The sequence below is a fragment of the Cydia amplana genome, chromosome 8, assembly GCF_948474715.1.
Source record: "Cydia amplana chromosome 8, ilCydAmpl1.1, whole genome shotgun sequence".
Taxonomy (NCBI): domain Eukaryota; kingdom Metazoa; phylum Arthropoda; class Insecta; order Lepidoptera; family Tortricidae; genus Cydia; species Cydia amplana.
Genome location: NC_086076.1, coordinates 11,664,840 through 11,688,888, shown reverse-complemented (window position 1 = coordinate 11,688,888; position 24,049 = coordinate 11,664,840). Strand labels below are relative to the sequence as shown.

At 39.1% G+C, this 24,049-nt stretch overlaps 1 protein-coding gene across 1 annotated transcript in view; it reads left to right on the top strand.

Annotated features, from left to right (window-relative positions):
* The window catches only part of LOC134650339 (bifunctional heparan sulfate N-deacetylase/N-sulfotransferase), a 157,580-nt gene extending 133,777 nt beyond the window's left edge, over nt 1-23,803 (top strand). The window contains exons 10-15 of the mRNA XM_063505300.1: nt 5,634-5,816; nt 13,616-13,836; nt 17,660-17,815; nt 19,041-19,157; nt 20,315-20,494; nt 22,515-23,803. Of these exons, the coding sequence (XP_063361370.1) occupies nt 5,634-5,816; nt 13,616-13,836; nt 17,660-17,815; nt 19,041-19,157; nt 20,315-20,494; nt 22,515-22,737 (1,080 nt within the window). The 3' untranslated portion in view covers nt 22,738-23,803. The remainder of the gene's footprint in view (nt 1-5,633; nt 5,817-13,615; nt 13,837-17,659; nt 17,816-19,040; nt 19,158-20,314; nt 20,495-22,514) is intronic.
* Nucleotides 23,804-24,049: the final 246 nt, after the last annotated feature.

Here is a 24,049-nt window from a genome sequence, read left to right as displayed (position 1 = left end):
CACGCTGCTGCTGGAGCGGTACCCCGGCGGCCGGCAGCGCCTCGACCGCTCCATACAGGGCGGGGAGCTGTTCCAGACCGTCATCAACAACCCGGTGAGATATAACCTCGTCATGGTGCTGCCTCGGCAGACGTGCGGCCTCTTCACGCACACGCTGCTGCTGAAGCGCTACCCCGGCGGCCGGCAGCGCCTCGACCGCTCCATACAGGGCGGGGAGCTGTTCCAGACCGTCATCAACAACCCGGTGAGATATAACCTCGTCATGGTGCTGCCTCGGCACACGTGCGGCCTGTTCACGCACACGCTGCTGCTGGAGCGCTACCCCGGCGGCCGGCAGCGCCTCGACCGCTCCATACAGGGCGGGGAGCTGTTCCAGACCGTCATCAACAACCCGGTGAGATATAACCTCAGCATGGTGCTGCCTCTGCTGTCATAAAACTGCTGATTCATCGTTAGATCAACTCGATGGTACCATAGGTAATATTGCATTCTGACCCATCTTATGTAAGATGGGTCAGAATGCTATGTGAAGTTCCAGCCCAATCGAATAACGGGAAGCGAGTCTAATTTAGGTTGGAAGATTTGATTACAAACATTCAGACAACGAGACAAGTGAACCCCAACAAAGCTTGTAAGAAACTATCCACACCCAGTGATTTTCCGGCATTGTCGTTAAACCGTTAATAAAGGTTGCGAGAGCACGTAGGTGCGTAATGAGGATGTCGTCCTTGTGAGATATCATCGTTGCCGGTACTAACTACCGGGGCTCGATTCGACTTGTTTTATAACAGCTCGGGACATGGCGACTATTAAGATGATTTTAGGAGTGATAAACTTACCGACTAATTGCCATTATGTTATTAGATACCGTAGTCATGGGTTATTTTATATCACAGCTATGGCACTAAAGTTTAGCGCCATAGCTGTGATATGATTTCACGCGTTATCAGAAAATCACTTCGAACTAAGTCTGAGTGTAAGGCGTGAGTGTGGACGCTCGAGTTGGGCGTGCAGCAGGGCGGGGCGTGCGGCGTGCATGTTAAACAAATGCAAGCGTATAGTAGCGGCCTTAGTGCACGCTGCTCAAATCACTTGTGAACCCGACGCCACGCTGCACGCCCCGCCGAACGCTCCGCTTCGAGCGTCTACTCAGGCCTTACACTGAGCGCGTGGTTGGCCAGCCTCTTTTATCGTTTAATGAGGTAGCCTTGGTGAGGATCAAAGCAAACCCGCATAGGTGACCCCGTTTCGATTTTCAATAAAAAAAAAGTTTAGGTCGTGTCGTTCTGGTCAGGTCACCTGTAGGTGACCTGTAGTCTGTAGACTATTTGAAAAAGTATTTGCGTTACTCAAAGTTGTAGTTTAGAGCTTATTTCATCGATGGTTATAGCTCAAAACATTGATAAGTATTATATCCTTGTACTTGTATTAGTATTATACTTGTATCCTATATGTATATTTTAATTAATATTTTATTATCAGCCAGGATCCACAAGCGAGTACCCTACCGTACCGCTGAGACGTTCTGCGGCTAAAATATGGGCTACTTTTATACGAAATATAATTTTAATCAAAGGGGGACCTCAGGGTTCATAAACTCCGTTCCACGGTGCTGTTTAGTTACTAATAAATAGTATTGCAAAATAGTATTTTATACAATCGTGATATAATGGAGAGCTTCTCAGTCGAGTACCGTCTTTAGGCAACGAAGCTTGCTGAGTTGCCTAAGGAAGGTACAGTCACCAGCATAAATATATGACTGTGGGCAGCCGTGCAAAAATATCTGATGCTCCATTGGAGGCATAAGTATATGACGAAACTACCTCGGTAAAAATATGTGATGCTTTGTGGCCGGCAAAAATATCGTTAGTCTGTATCCGCATAAATATCGGATCGGGTCGCTTTAAAATATTTGATCACTCATAAAAATCAAAATTATCTGATTACTCTCATCTGGCATAAATATCTCTCCACTGTGAAAGCAAATACATCGGATGGACGACGGACCGCCTATTATAATATCTGACACGTTGGAAAATCACAAATATGTTATCGACCTTCAAAAACGAACCATACATGTTTGGTATAGAGCCGTAAATTGTATGAAGTTATTTGACAATTCACGAAAAGAGTGCAGACTTGTCATTGTATATGTCTGTCTCACATTATATTCTATCATCGATTTGATGGAATATTTTTTTTGTAAATTTGAACGTATTGCAATCATATCATGAATCTAGTATATAACTGGATTTGGCATGAGGGGTGGGGGAAATGACCGAACGGGATAGTCTTATGTATCATTCAGTAGGAGTAGCAGCGAAAGCGCTATTATTGTTTGTCCTTGTCACAGTCCACAAGTTGACTTCTTTATCATCCTTTTTTATGTAAGAAGGAGGTTTATTAGTTTTATTACACATCTTCTATTAAAAGTCTACCTGAATTATGTCACAATTTAAAATTGCAAATGAAATACGCGAGACAGACATATGCAATGACAAATCTGCACTCTTTTCGTGAATTGTCAAATCACTTCATACAATTTAAGGCTCTATGCTATCCAGGTATGATTCGTTTTTGCCGATTGATGACATACATATTTCATAATTTCGTGTCAGATATATAGGCGGTCCGTCTGCCATCCCATGTATTTGCATTCACAGTGAAGAGATATTTATGCCAGTCGATAAATATTTTTAAGCCACCCGATCAGATATTTATGCGGATACAGACTAACGATGTTTTTGCCGGCCACAAAGCATCACATATTTTTACCGAGGTAGTGTCGTCATATACTAATGCCCCCAATGGAGCATCAGATATTTTTGCACGGCTGCCCACAGTCATATATTTTTGCTGGTGACTGTACGAGATTGAAATGAATATTATAGTTGAGTTGGGGTCCCATAGTGAAAAAAGTATGCGATTTCACTTTGGTATACGAAGTCTTAATTCAAGCATTGCAGTCGACGAGTAGAAAAAGAAAGTAAATGTTTTCCGGCCAATCATTGTCTATGGAAATATCGTTTTAAAAAGTATATGTGACAGGCCACCTCTTTGTTTTATATTTGTCTATTGCAAAACTTATCTAGTGACCTATGTACCTACCTATACACGCCGCTCAACAAAACCATTTGTTAGTCACCCAATAGAGGTAACTGAGGTATATGTAGGTAGTTTGATGCGACAGTATGCTTTATAACACATGCGTCATGCATGCATTTTGATATACTTATACAACGCTAGAGGCAGTTCGTTTAGTGCATTTCCTTCGTGGCAGTTTTTAATCGATATCTAGGTATACACATACATAATGCACCTATCCTATGAGGCCAAGGCAAAACTAAGTACGTTAACCTTTTGGACGCCAATGACCGATATATCCGCACCATAGGTTCAACGCCAAAGACCGATTAATCGGTCACAGACCACAGAGCAACATCGACCTACGTGCATATACATAAAGTTCAACTTCAGTTTTGACACTTCAATGATGTGGAGTCTGAGTGACAGCTTTTGTGTTTGACACGGCGTGGAAAAGGTTAAACTTGGAGCAATAATGATCAGAGGGCCTACCGCCAAAACTGAAATTCGCAAATTGCGGGGATCTTTCTCTTTTACTCTCATCAAGACGTAATGAGAGTGACAGAGATAAATGCCCGCTATTGACGAACTTCGATTTTCGCGGTTATAGCCCTGACCCGAAGTTAGACGTTTAGTTTCTGAAAGTGTTTTGGAAAGCGATTAGTAAACCAGGATTACTCTGTGTTGAGTAGTATCTATGTAACTTCTTTCTTAAAATTATTTTACATTTAGTTCCCACTCAAACAGAACGTAGTAAATTATTCAGCATTTTTAAAGCGTATTATATGAATGAGACAGCGTCACGATGTCAATAGAAGTATCAGTACAATACGAGCCATTTAGATTTTACTGGCGACCTCGTAGCGTCGGTCGCGTAAACATTATTATTATCGCATTGACATGTGTAACATAAGAAGTGTTATCTTTAGTTTGACTGGTGACATATGTTTATGTCCGTATTACTGTCACATTCATGAATAACTTTCATACGTTGATGATTGATGTATGTAGCAATTTGGGCGTTTATCAATTATTCTTTGGGTCACTTCCAATGGTCCTTTGCGAACTTTGACCTATACGGAGGCGAAAAGTGTTTCTTTGAAACAACATTTATTTTATTCTATGTTTATTTTACTACATATTTAATAGATTTTCCGCCCACACATAACGTACATTGATGTGAAAAGCCTAATATTACAAAATAGTATTTTATGCAACCGTTGTTTAAGAGAGGTCAAAAAAGGCGAGTGGCGTGAGTAACAATTTGAGGCGAAGCCGAATATTGTTAATAAAGACGCCACGAGTATTTTTTGACTCAGTTAAACAACGTTGCATACAATACTTTTTCAACGACCAAGCACTTACTTTGAAATAAAATTGTAAATTTAACAAATATTTTTCATTCAAGAAGTACCATAAATGGAGGGTACGGGCGGAACAAGAATTAATTAAATTAAAAATAATTAATTATGGATTCTATAAGTAATTTAAATAGTTTTTTTTTTCGCGTAATGCATGTTAATTAGAAAATGTAATTATTTTTTTTGAAAAGATGTGTCCCGCCGAGTTTGTTGCCGGTCCCATATTGGGATACCCTCCTCCAATTGAGGGGGGATTTAAATCTTCTCGGGGCAGAGGTGTAGGGTTGGAGCCGGGCTACCTAGCTTTATTTGACGTTCATAAGCGCATTGTAATTATGCCTACTTGAATAAACTATCTTTTATCTTTATCTTTAAAAAAAACATGTCCATGGTTCTCTTATCTGTCAGAGATGACACATTACACGAAGCATCGAAAAAGTGGCAAAAAGATAATGCGTGTATGCACAAATGCTTTTTTAGGGAGTAGACTAAAGACTTGTCTTGACAAACTATAAGGTAGGGTTTTAAAGGTGTGTGCACGACCCTTTAATGACAAATAAAAGTACGGGAGTAGATTTTTTGTAGTACCTTTTGGTAATAAATAACTGCCTACACACTGGATACTACACCAAGCTCTTGTGGGAATAGCTCGCTATTCGCTGTCACTCTCTTTCGATTAGGCTGACGCGTGTGTCACGTAATGTGAATACAGACAAATTAAGTGAAAGGTTATATTATTCCACCACTATATCAATGCGCATAATTTGATGGGATTATATGCTCAATTAGTCGCAAATTAAATTTAGTAGCCTGAATCCAATTACGATGTATTATCTAGTCTAAATCCATGTTTCATGAATACTGTAAGACTTTCACAGTCAACCATTGATGAATACACGTTAATCATGATGACAAATTCTTAAGTTATGTTCAAACTATTTTTTGACTTCTATAATTCAAAATAGCGTCACCGGTGGGTGCTCAACAAGGTCGGACATCTAAGTTTTTAATTACAATGCAATAACCTACCAATATACCATTGTCACTTAAATGTGTTATTAGTACTTCAAAACAGCTTCCTCGTTTCTATTTTATCTCTTTTTCCGTACCAGATCGAAGATCTATACATTGTTGTGATTAAACCCTTATATGCGTAATTTAAATTGTAAATTATACATTTGTCAACAGATCAACATATTCATGACGCACATGTCCAACTACGGGAACGACCGGCTCGCCCTTTACACGTTCGAATCCGTGGTGAAGTTCCTACGCTGTTGGACCAACGTGAGATTAGCTTCGGCGCCGCCGCTCGCCCTCGCTGAAACGTACTTTCAACTGAGGTCAGACGAGCTCAGCCCATTATGGGGGGTAAGTTAGTCTGTCAAGTTCATGTTAATACCCACAGGAGACAAATTATGGACATTAAAGTACGTTGGGCTAATGTCAGATAGTCTTCGGCGCTGCCGTCCGCCTTCGCAGTACTTCCAACTGAGGCGGGACGAGCTCAGTCCGTTGTGGTTATATTGTCTAATTCATGTTAATACATAAAATATATTGGGCTCACAAAGTCTGTTTGACTAACGAGCTCGAACCGTTGCGGGGGGTAAGTTCTTAGTCCGTTGGTACAGAAACCATACTACGTACACATTTCAGTCTGTTGGACCCAGATGTGAAATGTGTGGAAATTACACAGACAGAAGCGACAAAGTTTGGTTGAGCCACTTGAGACGTCAATAATCATATGAAAATACGAATTAAACGAGTTCTAGATGCGTTTTAATTCAATTACATGCTGTCAATTCCATTAAACAATAGAAATTTGTCCATAAAACCGCCCACACAACGTTTTCCTAACATTTGCTGCTCCAAATTGCATGGCTTTCCCGCATACTTATACCGATACCGGTTCATGTTCTCAACTTCTTTGTATTCAAACATCTCGATAAAAAAAACCTATACGCTTCCGTAATGGAAGTCATATCGCAAATACAATATCCCGGTATTGACACAACGGAATTGCATCGTCTTATCGCGTGCATACGATATCGGAGTCGCCACAACCGCAGCTATGCTCAGTAATATCCTGTAAATAAATTGTCCCAGCCAGCATGTTCATTTCCTCTCACCGTTCTGAGGTAAACTGTGTGGTAACTTCGTCTGAAACAACTGTTTAATATTTAATATCGTGGCAAATGACACTTACAGATACGCGTAAATTGCGGAAAGATTCTCGTAAGCTGGAAAGCCCCTTTTGAAAATAGAAAATTTCGTCTCCTATTACGGAAAATTCAGAAATTTCCGAAAAGTTCCACATGGAAAATTTCAGAACTTTAAAGTCGACTCATTTTGCGGTTATTGCTAGAATGAACGAAATAATGAAACGGGGAACCTTTTATTCAAATTGATATTTTAACAAAATTTGGCCTGCTACTCGTTATATCTGTAGGCCACTTCCACTTTATATAATTACGAAGAATCTGGGTTTGGAAAATGTTGGGTTTTTTTATCCTACTCGGACTGGTTCGAGCGCGTATTGGCGCGAGCGTGACGTACAATTTTATGTCAGTCTACGTTCGAATCGCCCTGTTAGTCGTAATGCGTAATTAAAATGTTCAGGGTTCATCATAGGTACCCCGTTTTCATTGCCCTTGTGTGTAGGTTTATTATTAAATGTTCAATAGCAACCTAATACGAGTTACGCCGAATCAATTATAATTATAGGTACTGGTTAATTGAGTTAACTGCTATATCCACTTGTGATATTTTATTACTGAATCGTCTGAAAACTACTGTCATAAGTTAATTGCTATCTGCGGTATCATACCGAGCCTGCGGAAGCCAAGGTGAATATTCAGAAAAACTAAATAAAAAGCGCATTCGAGACCAAGCCCCAAGATTTTATATCAGCCGATGTTCCTTACCCAGATATTCGATACTCCCTAGGATTGAAATTGGGATATGTCATGTTATGTAAATTTACAACGAACTACAATAGCACAAAGCAACAACGATGATCGAATTATGTACAGTATTTTATATCCGACCAACTTTCAATAAATATGTGGCTGGCTCTTTTACCACAATTATAACGTACAACCAGAATATGAATTCAGTAGAAACCCATATATTTTAGAAACGATTGTTTTTGTTGTTATAATTTATAGAGCAAATAAAATCGATGAAAGTAAAAGATACTACGATTACTTAATTATAGTTAAGTTTCTTAAAACACACTATCGATTTAACACGAAAATCGTTTATTCCGAATATTATTAGAAATACAAACTCAAACTAAATCTAAGTCATAATCTATTCGAATTAAGTAATCGGTTCACTGAAGTGTATAACCACAACATTTTTCCTTTAGCACATCTAAGCTGTTTTAATATTCCAAACATCTCCGGTACATGATTATTCTTACGTTAAATATTACAGAATGGTATCGGAACCGTTTCGGCGTATGAATCAATATGTATTACGCGCGCACTCTGTAGTCTAATCTCTCATCCGCCTTTCCGCCTGGCTGCTGATAAAGGGCTCGAAAATCGCGAAAAAACTTGGATGGATGTTTGTGAGCGCGCCGGTGATATATAAAAAAACTTTTTTTATGATTTATTACCCACACTCGCGGTTAGACCGAGTTGTGTATGAGTTTACATACCTGAACTCGTGTTTGTGCTTATTCTATCGCTAGAAATACAAATGTTGGAGAGTAGGTACCTATTGAAGCAAACATTTACGCTCGACATATAAATGAGGTTTATGTTTCGTTTTTGGTCCCTGTCTAATGAACTTAAATTCAGGAAGTTGTTTTGTAGAGCAGATTAAGCGTGAAGACTTATTTATGTATTTTATTATACACCGTGAACGAGAGTAATCTTACTAATCTTAGACATACTTATCCATTGTTTTACAATTGACTGGTTGATAATATTGACATGGACCAATATCTGTAAGGTATTTTAAGCAACGCCCGACAAAACACTGTTTATTTTTCTAATCGGTCACTGGAATAATAATAGTTTGTCTTGTGTATATTATATACTCGTACTTAATAAACTCGTATTCGTACTGTATAAATTGCTAGAAGTTTTATTTAGGAACTAGTTTAATTGTTTTAACTAAATAATAGATAAATAAATAATAAAACTTTATTCAGAAAAACATAGTCATACATTTAACATCAGGTTAATAATATCTTATAAAGTAAGGCTTTTTAGTGACTAGAAGTCACTAAAAAGCCTGAACCTACCACCTGAACTAGGAAAATCCTGTACCTCAGGTTGAAAAATAATAAAAATACTTAAATAAATTACATAACGGCAAACTTATGAGCTAAAGGGTGTAGCAGGATAAGCCTTCAAAAATTGCCCCCAAAGCTTTGAGTTCAAAACTACTACCAGTTGATGCCCCGTCAAATGAAAATAATCCACACCAATTTTTAACCCTCTACTGCCGCCTGGAACCCCGTGACATTCATTTAACCCTAAAAAGTTTTTATTTTTTTTCTCAAAACGGACAATTATGAAATTTTTCATAAATGTTGATGTCATCTATACAAACTATCAAAAAAAAAACTAACTCTCTACTTACTTATTTTCCTAGAAAAAAACCTAAATAAAAAAATAAAACACCCTGTATATCAGTTCAAGCTCGTCGTACTATCACCATTTTTGTACTAATTATTAACCAACTACCTATCTACATAATATATAAGTTTCATGTAAATAACAAACGTGGAACAGTGTGAAAATATAAGTATTGTTCAGTACGTACCATGTATGTAACACGCTTACCAAACGTTGACGACACTAGTAAAAGATATCGGCCCGCCAACCGGGAAGCCATCCGTAATCATTTTTTTTTTGTTAATTTGAAATGGAGGACAAATGAAACTCATTAATACTTATTCGAACAAGTGTTTCTGTTTATTTTACTTTATTGTTTTGTAAAAAGGTACTACGTAATTGAGTTACTTAGCATTTTATGTAAGTTCTTGAGTCCTGCAAGCGAAATAAATTAAAAAAAATGGCCCTCGGCCGTGATGCTGGCCGTGTTCGATTTTCAAATATTTTTTTCGTAATTAACAAAAAAAAAAATGATTACGGATGGCTTCCCGGTTGGCGGGCCGATATCTTTTACTAGTGTCGTCAACGTTTGGTAAGCGTGTTACATACATGGTACGTACTGAACAATACTTATATTTTCACACTGTTCCACCTTTGTTATTTACATGAAACTTATATATTATGTAGATAGGTAGTTGGTTAATAATTAGTACAAAAATGGTGATAGTACGACGAGCTTGAACTGATATACAGGGTGTTTTATTTTTTTATTTAGGTTTTTTTCTAGGAAAATAAGTAAGTAGAGAGTTAGTTTTTTTTTTGATAGTTTGTATAGATGACATCAACATTTATGAAAAATTTCATAATTGTCCGTTTTGAGAAAAAAAATAAAAACTTTTTAGGGTTAAATGAATGTCACGGGGTTCCAGGCGGCAGTAGAGGGTTAAAAATTGGTGTGGATTATTTTCATTTGACGGGGCATCAACTGGTAGTAGTTTTGAACTCAAAGCTTTGGGGGCAATTTTTGAAGGCTTATCCTGCTACACCCTTTGTGTTCATTTAGGTAGGTATCAGTTTGATATGTTTACATTCAAGAATTATAGCTAAATAATGTGTGCTTACTATAAAAACAAACCATACCTATAATTCTAAAATTAATTACATGGCAATAATGACTAACCTAGGTTTGTGGCGTATGTTACATATATTACAGTTTAAGACCTAAAAACGTGATTTATACTAATAACAAGATAAAGCAACTTAGCAAAACATGTTTTCCGCTTAGTGCATCAGAAAACGAGAAAGAACTTAATAATTATTTACATATTCAGGGTTCGTTAGTAATTTTTCTGTATCCTCATACGATTTACTTTCCAAGGCTTTTTGTACAACCTGACAATCAATTACCCGGATCCACTAATTACATTGTCGAGTGCATAACTCAGCATTGCCTCGCTCGGACATATTACAAAAATGTATGTTTTCATTACATAAGTATATAAAAAAACATTCACTAAATAATTAATACATGCAAACTCGCTTTATTCCATAAATGAGTTGGTACCTAATAAAATAAATGGCTGAAATGTTGATTATATCTGCGATCCAATGAATTCAGTGCTATGTAATAATATCACATAATTGGACACAGCTTTGCACTCTATCGTGTTTGCTTTATCGCGAAATTTTAGCAATTTACTACACACACCTGCATTAAATCAAAAATACAAAAGTTGATACATTATACGCAAACGCATCAATACTTGAGCGGAGTGGCATATTCGACTCCGAGCAAATTTGCCTTGCAAAAACAATATTTATGGCGCATGTTTTAATATTTTACTGGTCGGAGAGATATGTAAAGTATCGTTGAAATATGAAGAGGAAATTGCACATACATCCGTCTACCGGGATCTGAAACATGATAGTTCATCTTTTTAAGTCGAGGGATAAATTTGATTATAAGTATTTTTCACGACCCGTCCGTCTGGTTTGTGATGCATAGTCCGTAGATCCAATTTTCAGGTGAAGAGAAATTATGTTTGTAACACCTATGTAACGATATCGAATGAAAATTCGTGTTTTTAGAGATAGTATTCAAACATTTATTCTAACAAACGTGTTTTCGATCGCAAATATTTGTTTACAAAAAGTAAATATTGATGTGGAGCTTGGACCGCGCGAGCCATCCCGCATTGTTAAAGCTCGCGCGTTTGTGAGTTTGGCCGAAATGTAGTCTGTCTCTGTCTGTCTCTACATAGTTTGATCACTTGATCTGTCTGTCTATATACTTGCCGATTAGTAATATGTTGTATGAACCAATGCGTGAAAGATCTCTAAAAATCCATCCTTGCCTTTAAAGATTGCTTAAGATTGTTTGCTACTAGCCTTGCCTACTTGTTGTTGTAGTTGGATACCGGGCCTAAATAATTCCTGTTTGGTAACCAGTTACGAATTGTGATTATTTTTTGTGAACAAAGCGTAGATGCAATGCCATATTTTTTTTCCTAAAAGTAAGATATTATATTGGTGAAACGTGTAACAATAAATTTCGTTGGAAAATTACAGGCAGGTGTTTAATTACAGCAAAACATAAATAGCTGTATTTTATAATAGAAAATATTTCAGCTAAAACTCGTAAATTATATCGTGATAATAAATGGCAGCCATATTTTAATACCAAAGCCGTTCAAATATCCCGAAAATTCTAAACATTTCTATAACATTCACCTCGATTGAAGTTAAACGTAATCATCCAGGAGTACTTATTTATAATCACGCGTAAGAAGGAAATTTGTTAGAGAGCGATTTATATCGTAAATAGATTTCGATAAATCTGAGACTCCTTCATCGGAAATGGTTTCCCTTTTCCTTACTTCTTTCAGAAATTTCTATCAAAATTCACAACCTTGGTTCATCAAAGGTTAGGTTAATCACACAATGTGCCCAAAATATGTTTACACTATTTAATCCGTGTAGTTTGCCCCTTTTTATGACGTATGTTCGTTTACATGACAAGTTACAGAATAATATTTACTCTTAATGTACCAAATTAAATTGCATGTAAAGATCTAATGTAATATTTACAATCAACCATACATAAACAGTTTTATACCTCCTGCTAAATAAATATATTTACAAACATTTGAAAGCTGCATTCTAATTTCAAATAATGACAATCGTCGAAAAGAGTACCATACTGTCAAATGGTCTGTTTGTCTCGTTCGTTTAGATGACGTCAATGCTATGTCGAGTATGTAATTCCGATGTTTACATTTAAACCATTTTCAGTATTTTTGATTTTCAGGGTTTCGTACCCAAAGGTTAAAACCGACCCAATTACTAAACCTCTACTGTCCGTTCGTCTGTCTGTCTGTCACCAGACTGCATCTATCTCACAAATAGTTAAAACTTTCAGACGATGTATTTCTGTGCCGTTAAGTTTAATAACAAATACTAAAATCAGAATAAAATAAATATTTAAGTGGAGCTCCCATACAACAAACGTGATTTTTTGCCAATTGTACAGAACCCTTAATGGACGAATCCGACTCGCCCTTGGTCGGTTATTTTGTAAATGCATAGATACTGAAGAATTATAAGTTAACCCTTTTCGGCGCCATGTGAAACGCAAAAGCTAATATGAATATTCTTAATATGAATTAATAAAAATAAGTAAGAAGGTAAAGAAAATTATAGCAAGGAGGTTTCATAAATAAAAAGTAGGCCAGAATGAAATAGGTGAATTATAAAGAAATTAGTAAATAAACAGGTGAATTGTGTAAATATGTTTTTGTAGCAGAATGCGTAAAAGTTTTTATGCATCATGAAACGTAAAAACAGAAATGTTGCTCTTGACGTGTATCACGTTTGACACATTGGGTGTAAATATTATTCTGTAACTTGTCATGTAAATGAACATACGTCAGAAAAAGGGGCAAACTACATGGATTAAATAGTGTAAACATATTTTGGGCACATTGTGTGAAAATATAAAACTGTAATATATCACGTAAACAAGTACTTGTCACATTACATGGCAACTTATTTTAATGTAAAGATTTTTTTGTAACTTTCAATTGTAAATATATCTTTGACGTCGACTGTACATCCAAGCTGCATGCGTTAATTTACCCTTAAGCAGCCAATACTCAGGTCCGTGGACACGAAGGAGTCGGAAGGCGGACCCCGGGTCCTCGCGCCCCGCGCGGGGGCACAGCTGGGATTGACGCCAGGATGATGATGACTCAGGTCGGAAACAACGTGTGACACACACACAGTCACACACCAATTGCTGCTAATATAGGCAATAGCAATCTCACTCCAGCTCTTTGTCACTATAGCAAAGAAAACCTTGTGATATGTAGTAACTTTTGAGTGTTTTTATTACCATCTTGAAGTTGTTACGTTTGGAGTACATCGTGATAATTTTGTGTGTTTCCACTAGGACGGTAACGCGCAAATGACACTCCCGATGTTTCAAATATCAATAGACTACAATAATCACTTACCATCAGGCGGGCTATGCTTCTTTACCGTGTTATTAATAAATACAAATATTTTTTTCCTTCTATACAACTTATCATGAATTCTGCCCAGAATCCGTGCGACGACATCCGCCACCGTCGCATATGGTCGAAGAGCAAATGGTGCGGCACGCTGCCCAAGGTGCTGGTCATCGGGCCGCAGAAGACGGGCAGCACGGCGCTCTACACCTTCCTCGCGATGCACCCGTCGCTCGTGCCCAACCTGCCCAGCCCGACCACCTACGAAGAGTTGCAGTTCTTCAATAATAACAATTATATGAAGGGATTAGACTGGTGAGTTTTCTTAAGTTTATCTGGTCTTTGTTTGTCTGACAAAAAAACTTAGACACCTTTATCGGTAACTGGCCGGAAAAAGCACAAACCCGGGAGTTGTGGATAGAAGGGGAGAGGCCTTTGCCCAGCAGTGGGACACTATAACAGGCTAAGAAAAAAATAATCTGGTCTTTTAACGACACTTTTGCTGATGCTCTTAGGAACCTTCTCTCCTCCTGGTCCAACTTTGTTGGTTAGCAAATATTTCTAAATCTATCTGACGTCGATTTAGCGAATATAACATTGTCAGTCGACGTGTTTTAATGTCACTTTTGTTGTTTATCGGTTTTGAGTTAGGAATTTAAACATTTCATTAAGTTCCCAATGGTCTTGGAAATATTTTAACTGTAGGCTCATTTTATTTTATACCCTTTTGGGTCGAGTTGTTTATATTATTAATCGTCTATACAGAAGGGTTATTTAGACCCCGGATTCTTGTCGCGATCACGTGACAAAAGGGTGATTTGGGGAGTAAATGGAACAGTACCTATTAATTAATACGGATTTATTAAGATAAGATAATACAAAAAAAAAGATTAAAATGTCGACGTCGCTCTATTGTTAACGGACTCTCCGTAACAGATCAACAGTTGTTCTAAATGACTTGCGGTTAGGCTACGTCTTCTAGCAGAATATATCCACTTCAAAAAAGAAAAGCTTCTTTCCACTGGGACAGATGTTAACGGAGCATATTTGAAAAGTTTATTAGTTATCTTATAATTTAAGTATTATCTTGTTCTACCATTCCATTTACTCCCCAAATCACCCTTTTGTCACGTGATCGCGACAAGAATCCGGGGTCTAGTTATAATTATTAAACTAGGCACCTAGTTTGTATTGCTATAATTGGCAAAGGGGCAAAGTATTTCCAAGGGTCTACTTGTGATTTATAATAGCGTCCTATTGAATTACAATACCAATCATTAGAACCTAGTTGGATGAATTTAGCTGTTACTAAACCTGCACATTAATATAAATATGTACATTAAACGTAAATGACAACAAGAACCCTCTTCTAATCCAATCCTTAAAAGTCCTAATTGACGGTAATTCGTCGTAAGAATTATAAGGCAACATTTGAGTGTAACATTATTCGGGCCTCGGTTTTCGCGTAGTTATCTGACACGGGTGTCATTATCATTACTTATTAGCGAGGACTAAAGACCCTCACTTACGTAATTACAATGTCTTCAGAGCAACAATACAACGTTACGGCGCCGTCTAAATTGTCCCAACGCTGATAGCAAACGTGCCTGATGATATAAATGGCTGAACTGAACAGGTAGCAAGGTTATTTGTATGCACAAGTGGCGGAATTGTGATAGTAGAAACTCTGTCAAAGGGAGAGAACAATTTGTTTTATCGACTTATCGATAATTAACGCAGCACGTCAAATAAGAATAATGAATAAGATGGAAGGCATTCTATTATTTAATCATTACGTGTCTTATCGTACTTTAGAATTATCGAATTTTTTCATCGAATAAGTATTCATTACGATTTCGGATTTCTTCTCATGCCAAAAAGGTTTTAAATATTTATATGCAATTATTTGACTTTTTCATTTCGACAATTTTCAATACCAAAATAGTTCTCACGCAAAAGACAGATTTCTTTATATCTTGCCTTTATAGATTAGGATTTACACAATATGTAGTGAATAAACCCTCCTAATACAAAGAGTTGAAACCTAGTCTATTTAGATTTGCTCTTAGGTAAATGGTTTGATAAAAAAGAAAAAGTCGTAGGTCTTCTTAACTTAGCATTGTAGCCAGTTACAGAAAGCGCTCGCCGCAACAACAAAGCAAATGTTAAATTAACAATAAATAACTTTGTTGCTATAACATTTCTTGTAAGAGCTCGGCTTTACTACTCTTGGCAGTAATTGGAATCGAGCTACCATGGTAAAGGTGAAACACTCGAGTTCTAGTGCAAATTACTCTATCCCGATTCAATCAGATAGCAATTGTATGCATATGTACTGTGTTTGCTTATATTTAGTCCCTCATCCGTTAGCTGACCAAACGTAATTTACTTCGTGTATGTAAATGACCAAGTGATCTGCCAAATGACCTTAGCTTGTGTATGGCACGAGTACTGGCCAGCTACAATGGTATTTTGTGTAACAGGTACATGAGGTACATATTTTTTTTAAGGCAGCAGCACACATCTAAAATGATAAATATAATCGAAGTAGGTAAGTACATAATAATAATATAATTATAATTCAGCCTTTATACGTCCCACTGCTGGGCACAGGCCTCCTCTCATGCGCGAGAGGGCTTGGGCTATAGTCCCCACGCGAGCCCAATGCGGATTGGGGACTTCACATACACCTTTGAATTTCTTCGCAGATGTATGCAGGTTTCCTCACGATGTTTTCCTTCACCGAAAAGCTAGTGGTAAATATAAAATGATATTTCGTACATAAGTTCCGAAAAACTCATTGGTACGAGCCAGGATTTGAACCCGCGACCTCCGGATTGAAAGTAAGTACATATACACAAAAATATGCATATATAAGACGGTCATACGACACAACAACACTTAAAGAAGAAAACAAGAATACTTAGAAAGATCCTGGGCCCTGTGAGAAGAGAAGATGGCAGTTTTAGACTCCGCAACATAAATGAACATGAACACGTCACCACCCTTTCTTAACGTCGTTCCAACCGAGTTTTCCACGACAGCGACACCCACCTTTTTTTTTATTAAATATTTTGCTAAGTTGCATACAGTACGACATTTCGTTACTAAAATATTATTTATTGACAGACCCTTCACGTTAACAGACAGAACAAATGTATTTTTATTTATTTTTCGTTACAAACACAGTTGGCTAGAACGTTCGTGAAAGTAAAATATACGGAAATAGGTATATTACTTTAGCGCCTGGGAGCCCAGAGCATCAGTTGTTAAGCAAATTTGCAGATAAAATTATTATACATATACCGAGGCTCTCTTGCGGCTTCGCTTGCGGTATGACCTAAAATATAAATATGTTTTTCTGGTTACGCTAGTTATGTAAGTTTGCTTTCTATGGTAAATTGGATACTGTTTAGATATATACTGTTCATGGAAAGTCAAAGCGATTTCCAGCTATGATATTTGTGACAAATACTTAAATTCCCAGAACTACGATTAAACTAAATAATACATAATAATATATGACTATAAACATACCGTTACTGCTTTAAATTATTTGAACTCACCTGCAGGCTCACGTAACATACTTATGCGATTTCATAATGTTATATTATTATCCCATCTATCGCGTTTATTTTCGCAGTATATTAATGAACCTAATTGATTTGGGTTTCATTTATTCCGCTATAATAATATGCTGTTACGTTATGATCCTACGTTTATCTGGCGTGTAATAGTCATAACGTGCGAAAGGCCTCATGATTACTAGACCTAGGGTTTAGCAAAATATCATCTTGCTCGTGTTTGGAGCTGGTCGTTATAGTATAAGTAGCTATAATAGGTATCACTATCAGTTGAATTGCCAGAGCTCTGTTGGAGCTCTGTACTCTTGATTTTCGGTGACCTGCATATGCATACTGGCCACGCGCAATCGCGCATGTTAAACTCACTGGATTTGGAAGCGCTTAAAGGCTTACAGTATCCGTTTTCCAAAAGCTTGAATGCCAAGCGGTACCCCAACAGGGGCGCAAAACAATAGGCCGCTGGTGACAAGGGGTATTTACCCATACAAAACACACCAAATGCGATAAAAAAAGAATTGAGAACCTCTGATCCAATCATCAAATTTGTCACCCAGGTACTTAAATTTCTTCCCGCCGAGCATCATCAATGGCACGCAGATGACGTTCGAGAAGTCGGCCACTTACTTCGACGGCGAGCAGTCGCCGCGGCGCGCCCACGCGCTGCTGCCCAACGCCAAGATCATCGCCATACTCATATCGCCTTCCAAACGGTAAGTTATTTAGTCCCCCTACCTATCAACACTATTAGCTTAGCACCTCTGCATACAAATGTAGGTACTTTACGAAAAAAAACCTAGTGGGTTCACTATTTTAACTTTGTATCATTTAATTAAATAACTTCACTCGGTTCCGTTGTTTAAAGAGAGGGCAATCAATGTGCAGCCAATGCAAAATCTTATAAGCTCTGTCTTATCTCCAATCTTGTAGAAACGAAATAACTTTTTATCAGTCGTTCGCAGGCCAAAAACAATTTTAATTGAAGTTGATCCAAGTAGCGAAATGTAATCCCTCCAAATTGTAGATATCTTAATTGAAATTACTTTGGTCTAAATAATGAAATTCGCAACGGATTACAATCAAATTCTGTAATTACTTCAGTAAATTTAAGAGCTGCCTAAGTTGTATTTTAGTAGGCAATGAACTATAAATGAAAGTCAAACATTTTAACCAAACATTGGCGGTTATTACCAGAATTTATATTCTAGTTCTACTCAATAGGCTTTCGTTCTCATTATGCATTATTAACTTGAAATTACGGGCTGTGTTTTCCATTTTGTTCGATGCTTTTATAGTTCAGAAGAGCGTATCTACAAAAATGGAAAAAGTGTAAAGCGGATTACGCGGAAACTTCCTCAAAACTTTACCTGCTGATCTGTTGAGAGCCGATTCACATTATTACCAAGTAGCATGTTTAGCACTTGATTTGCTATGCCTTTGTTTCTGTCAATCTAGTGCTTGTACCAATGAATTTATATTTTTTATTATGAGGTTTTTTACTACGATCCGATCGAACAGCAAACCATGGGCTGAGATAATCATACTGCCTTTCTTATGCTAGTACCCAAAAAAGAACGTACTCGTATTATATATTTTTTTACTGTTACTGATAGACTTGGACAGCTACCATATACCGTATACCAAGGGCGTTCTATATGACAGGCACATGTCAAAACTTGGAAATAAAATATAAATGGGTATAAAACTTGTTCTCCTTTTAGTACACCTAAACCCCGTGTAGGTATATAGTAAATTAATCCGTTTCGACGTACGCTGCGATTACTTTTAGTTTGCGACTGATGATTTTTGAGAAGCACCTACTTTACCGATAGACGACGCAAATAAGGAAAAATGTGTATATTTTTCTACCTCTTTCTTTCTGGCTAACTCTAACCTGAGGATGTATAATATTATCTTTAAGGCACGTTTATTACGCAGGGCGTACTCGTGGTACCAGCACATCCGCTCACATGGCGACGCCGTGGCCAACAACTACACCTTCCACACCGTCATCACGGCCAACGACTCCGCTCCAAAACCTCTCAAAGACTTAAGGTAAGGTTTTTATTTATTTATGTATCGTATGGTGGCTTAAAAAAAGTTACAGTCAGATGAGAGAGAGATTTAAGATGAAGGATTAATCAGTATGCGTTAGAGTAACTACCTAAATACGGAATCAGAAAAATGACGATCGTGTTTCAAATATTTTTTCATCTAGCCAGACATTTGCACCCCTAGCACATGATTGGCGCGACAGTATCTCGCGGCGATATAGACTACCCGTCTTTTTCTATCTATGTTAATAAAAGAGGGACGGGTAGTCTATCTCGCCGCGAGTAGTCGCGCCAATCATGTGCTAGCCCGGCTGTGTAGTAATAACTTAGTAGTGTAGTAGTAGTCGAAGTATGTACATACAATTTGCTAGAAAGTTCAGCTCAGTAATAGATAACCGCTTCAGCTGCGGATGGTGGATACTATACATAAAATAGTCGTTACAAATTACGCAATCTAGACTAAAAAGCGTCTCGTTTCGTGACCTTAACACATTTCCCCATTATAATCTCATTCGCGTTCATAATTTTAGAGATAGTGTGCTATTTCCAAAACGTTTTGTAACAAATTATCAACGGCCTGTTATAACGAAAAGAACGGGTATTTATATCAAATGGGACTCCGTTATATCGAATAATTGTAAACTAATCCTGGTAACTCTAGCGGGTTCCAACATTTATATCGAAGATGAAATCGACGTAATCTGATGTTTGAATCGAGAAAATGATTGGTGTAAACTTTATCCCAGAGAAATATACAGTTTGATAGATAACTCGAATACTCTGAGATGGTGGGGATCACTTACCTATCTCCTTCAAACTAGTTAGAGGTTATACGCCACAGCAGTTACAAATACTTTACTGTTAATTTTTTTCATGCACAGAAATGTTATTCATTCACTGTCAGGTGTTGCACGATAAACCTATAATATCTATACGGTGAACGCATAGGTAACATACGTTGCCAACGAGTGCCTTAATTGACCCTATATACACTACTGCAATACGCCAATATAAGTTTACATTAATATAACTAATAGAGCTAGAAGCATGTTGTGAGCCGTATGATTTGATATCAAGTAGATTTATATTAGGTATTTCATCGAAGTTTTTAAATTGCTTAGGAGTTTTTTTTTTATCAAAATAATGCGTTTCTCTTAGGAATCGATGTCTAAACCCGGGCAAATACAGCCACTTCCTGGAGCGCTGGCTGGCGGAGTACAGCGCGCACCAGCTGCACGTGCTGGACGGGTCGCTGCTGCGCGCCGAGCCCGCCGCCGCGCTCATGCCGCTGCAGAAGTTCCTCAAGATCCCCGCGCTCGACTACAACAAGCTGCTCAAGTGAGTACCACAGCACCGCACGTGTGGACGGGTCGCTGCTGCGCGCCGAGCCCGCCGCCGCGCTCATGCCGCTGCAGAAGTTCCTCAAGATCCCCGCGCTCGACTACAACAAGCTGCTCAAGTGAGTACCACAGCACCGCACGTGTGGACGGGTCGCTGCTGCGCGCCGAGCCCGCCGCCGCGCTCATGCCGCTGCAGAAGTTCCTCAAGATCCCCGCGCTCGACTACAACAAGCTGCTCAAGTGAGTACCACAGCACCGCACGTGTGGACGGGTCGCTGCTGCGCGCCGAGCCCGCCGCCGCGCTCATGCCGCTGCAGAAGTTCCTCAAGATCCCCGCGCTCGACTACAACAAGCTGCTCAAGTGAGTACCACAGCACCGCACGTGTGGACGGGTCGCTGCTGCGCGCCGAGCCCGCCGCCGCGCTCATGCCGCTGCAGAAGTTCCTCAAGATCCCCGCGCTCGACTACAACAAGCTGCTCAAGTGAGTACCACAGCACCGCACGTGTGGACGGGTCGCTGCTGCGCGCCGAGCCCGCCGCCGCGCTCATGCCGCTGCAGAAGTTCCTCAAGATCCCCGCGCTCGACTACAACAAGCTGCTCAAGTGAGTACCACAGCACCGCACGTGTGGACGGGTCGCTGCTGCGCGCCGAGCCCGCCGCCGCGCTCATGCCGCTGCAGAAGTTCCTCAAGATCCCCGCGCTCGACTACAACAAGCTGCTCAAGTGAGTACCACAGCACCGCACGTGTGGACGGGTCGCTGCTGCGCGCCGAGCCCGCCGCCGCGCTCATGCCGCTGCAGAAGTTCCTCAAGATCCCCGCGCTCGACTACAACAAGCTGCTCAAGTGAGTACCACAGCACCGCACGTGTGGACGGGTCGCTGCTGCGCGCCGAGCCCGCCGCCGCGCTCATGCCGCTGCAGAAGTTCCTCAAGATCCCCGCGCTCGACTACAACAAGCTGCTCAAGTGAGTACCACAGCACCGCACGTGTGGACGGGTCGCTGCTGCGCGCCGAGCCCGCCGCCGCGCTCATGCCGCTGCAGAAGTTCCTCAAGATCCCCGCGCTCGACTACAACAAGCTGCTCAAGTGAGTACCACAGCACCGCACGTGTGGACGGGTCGCTGCTGCGCGCCGAGCCCGCCGCCGCGCTCATGCCGCTGCAGAAGTTCCTCAAGATCCCCGCGCTCGACTACAACAAGCTGCTCAAGTGAGTACCACAGCACCGCACGTGTGGACGGGTCGCTGCTGCGCGCCGAGCCCGCCGCCGCGCTCATGCCGCTGCAGAAGTTCCTCAAGATCCCCGCGCTCGACTACAACAAGCTGCTCAAGTGAGTACCACAGCACCGCACGTGTGGACGGGTCGCTGCTGCGCGCCGAGCCCGCCGCCGCGCTCATGCCGCTGCAGAAGTTCCTCAAGATCCCTGCGCTCGACTACAACAAGCTGCTCAAGTGAGTACCACAGTACCGCACGTGTGGACGGGTCGCTCGTGCCGCTCCAAATGCTTATACAATAAGTTTTAATGTACTGAACGTAACTATAAAAAAATTTACTTTATTAATAATTCCTCTACCACAGCCAAAAATATTGGTAGTTTCATTAAGAATTATGTCATGAAAAAACTGAATCCCATTTCCGAACACGATATATATATTGATAATGTATTTTTATTCTTAGAGCGAAACTGTCTCTCCCGGGATATGGAGGATAAACTCGCGTATATCGACCTCCAAAATCAGCCCTTATGCGTAAGCGTGCCTACTCGCACATACTCCTACCCTAACTGCTATCTCCCCGTTGTTTACCTCGATCAGATATGAGAGTCCTTTGAGAACCCTCATGTGAAAACAATTTTATAGGTAAGTATACATAGTTATGTCACCGCCGGCGAGTGTTATTACTTTATTTCTCAGTACCTATCTAAGCTACTTCATTGTCCTCAAGGCTCATAAAACACCCAATAAATTTCGTTTAGTGACTATCCGAGTCATTAAGTAATTCATCTTTTATGTTCAACAGGTACGACCCGAAGAAGGGATTTTTCTGCCAAGCCGTAAGCAATGAGCGGACGAAATGTCTCGGCAAATCTAAAGGGCGCGTCTACCCGCCCATGGAAGAAAGGTCGGCCAAATTCTTAAAGCGATACTATACGCCCCATAACACGGCTTTGTCTAAGCTGCTGGTCAGATTGGGTCGCCCGGTCCCGCAGTGGCTCAAAGACGAACTATCGTCTAATGGATAGCACAACTCTCAACCTAAAAGGTTGGAACGGGATAAAATACTTCACGGATTGATCAAAGTATGTGTCGTGACCATGCCCTGACCAGGTCGGGGCGCCGCCGCGGAGGTTACAAACGTTGTTTTCAAAGTGTTTCAGTGTGAGAGTATCATTGTTGAAAATGTGTCTATCAATCGTGTAATATAATATTTTAAAGAGTGATATTGTAAACGACTTAATGTTCTCGATCTCTACAATTGAGACGTCGATTTTTTTTTCGTGAGATTAACTACATCTCTTATTAATAGGTGGTTAGTACATAAATTGAGTTCTCAGTAAAGCAATTACTGATTTAAATAAATTAACTTGCCTGAAATATATTTTAGCCATAATTATGTTGTATGATCCGGCAGTTTTTGACGAAGAGTCGGTTTAGGTGCTATTTTAAGTATTGAACAATAGTGCATATGCTTAGTTTTTATCCCATGGTCCCATAAGATGCAACTCTTAGCTTGCAGCAATCCAAAGGAGAGCTTAAGTCATTGTTATAGTTTTACGCAATTTTAAGAGGTACCTCAAGTACAGTATAGTGCTTTTAAGTTTTTTTACTTCGGTATTTTGGCCTCAGAAATATAAGCTGTCATTCCATTATATCACACGCCAGTTGGTTTCCTTAAATTATAACTTTATGTACCTGATACGACTTGTATATTTGTAATTAATTCACATTTTTCATATCGAATATTAGATCAATTACCGATTTCTACGTCTATCTGTGCCATACAGTCTATGTTAAAGAAAACGGCACTAACGTTTATTACTTAAATTATTTTTATAGTCGCAAACTTTAGTTTCGTTTGAACAAAACACTAGTCTTATAGTAGGTGATATTTAAATCACAATTATTTTTGTCAATTTCAACTCATAGGTAATCCGGAACATTTGTGTAAGCACATAGAGTTTTTTTATCTTGTTCCCGTATAGTTACCTACTCGTACAGTTAGCCGTAAGAGTTCTTTATAAGATGTAAACAAAAGGCGTTGTATTTTAAATAATTGATATCAATGATAATGATAACGCAAGGAATGAATACATATAAAAAGTACTTGGTATATATTTTGATATTCATGAATTTATCGGCGAGGTAACTTGGTAAGAAAGACCGACAGTGAAATGACATCTTTTTACAACATTTTCTTAGAAAATACTAATTGATTTATATTAGAGGTCGGCACTAAAATCTTGTAAAAAAATCTGTTCCATAAGTAATAAATAGATTTTAAAATTATAAATATTAAATTGATTTGACTAGAGCATTAAATGTTAATGAAATTTA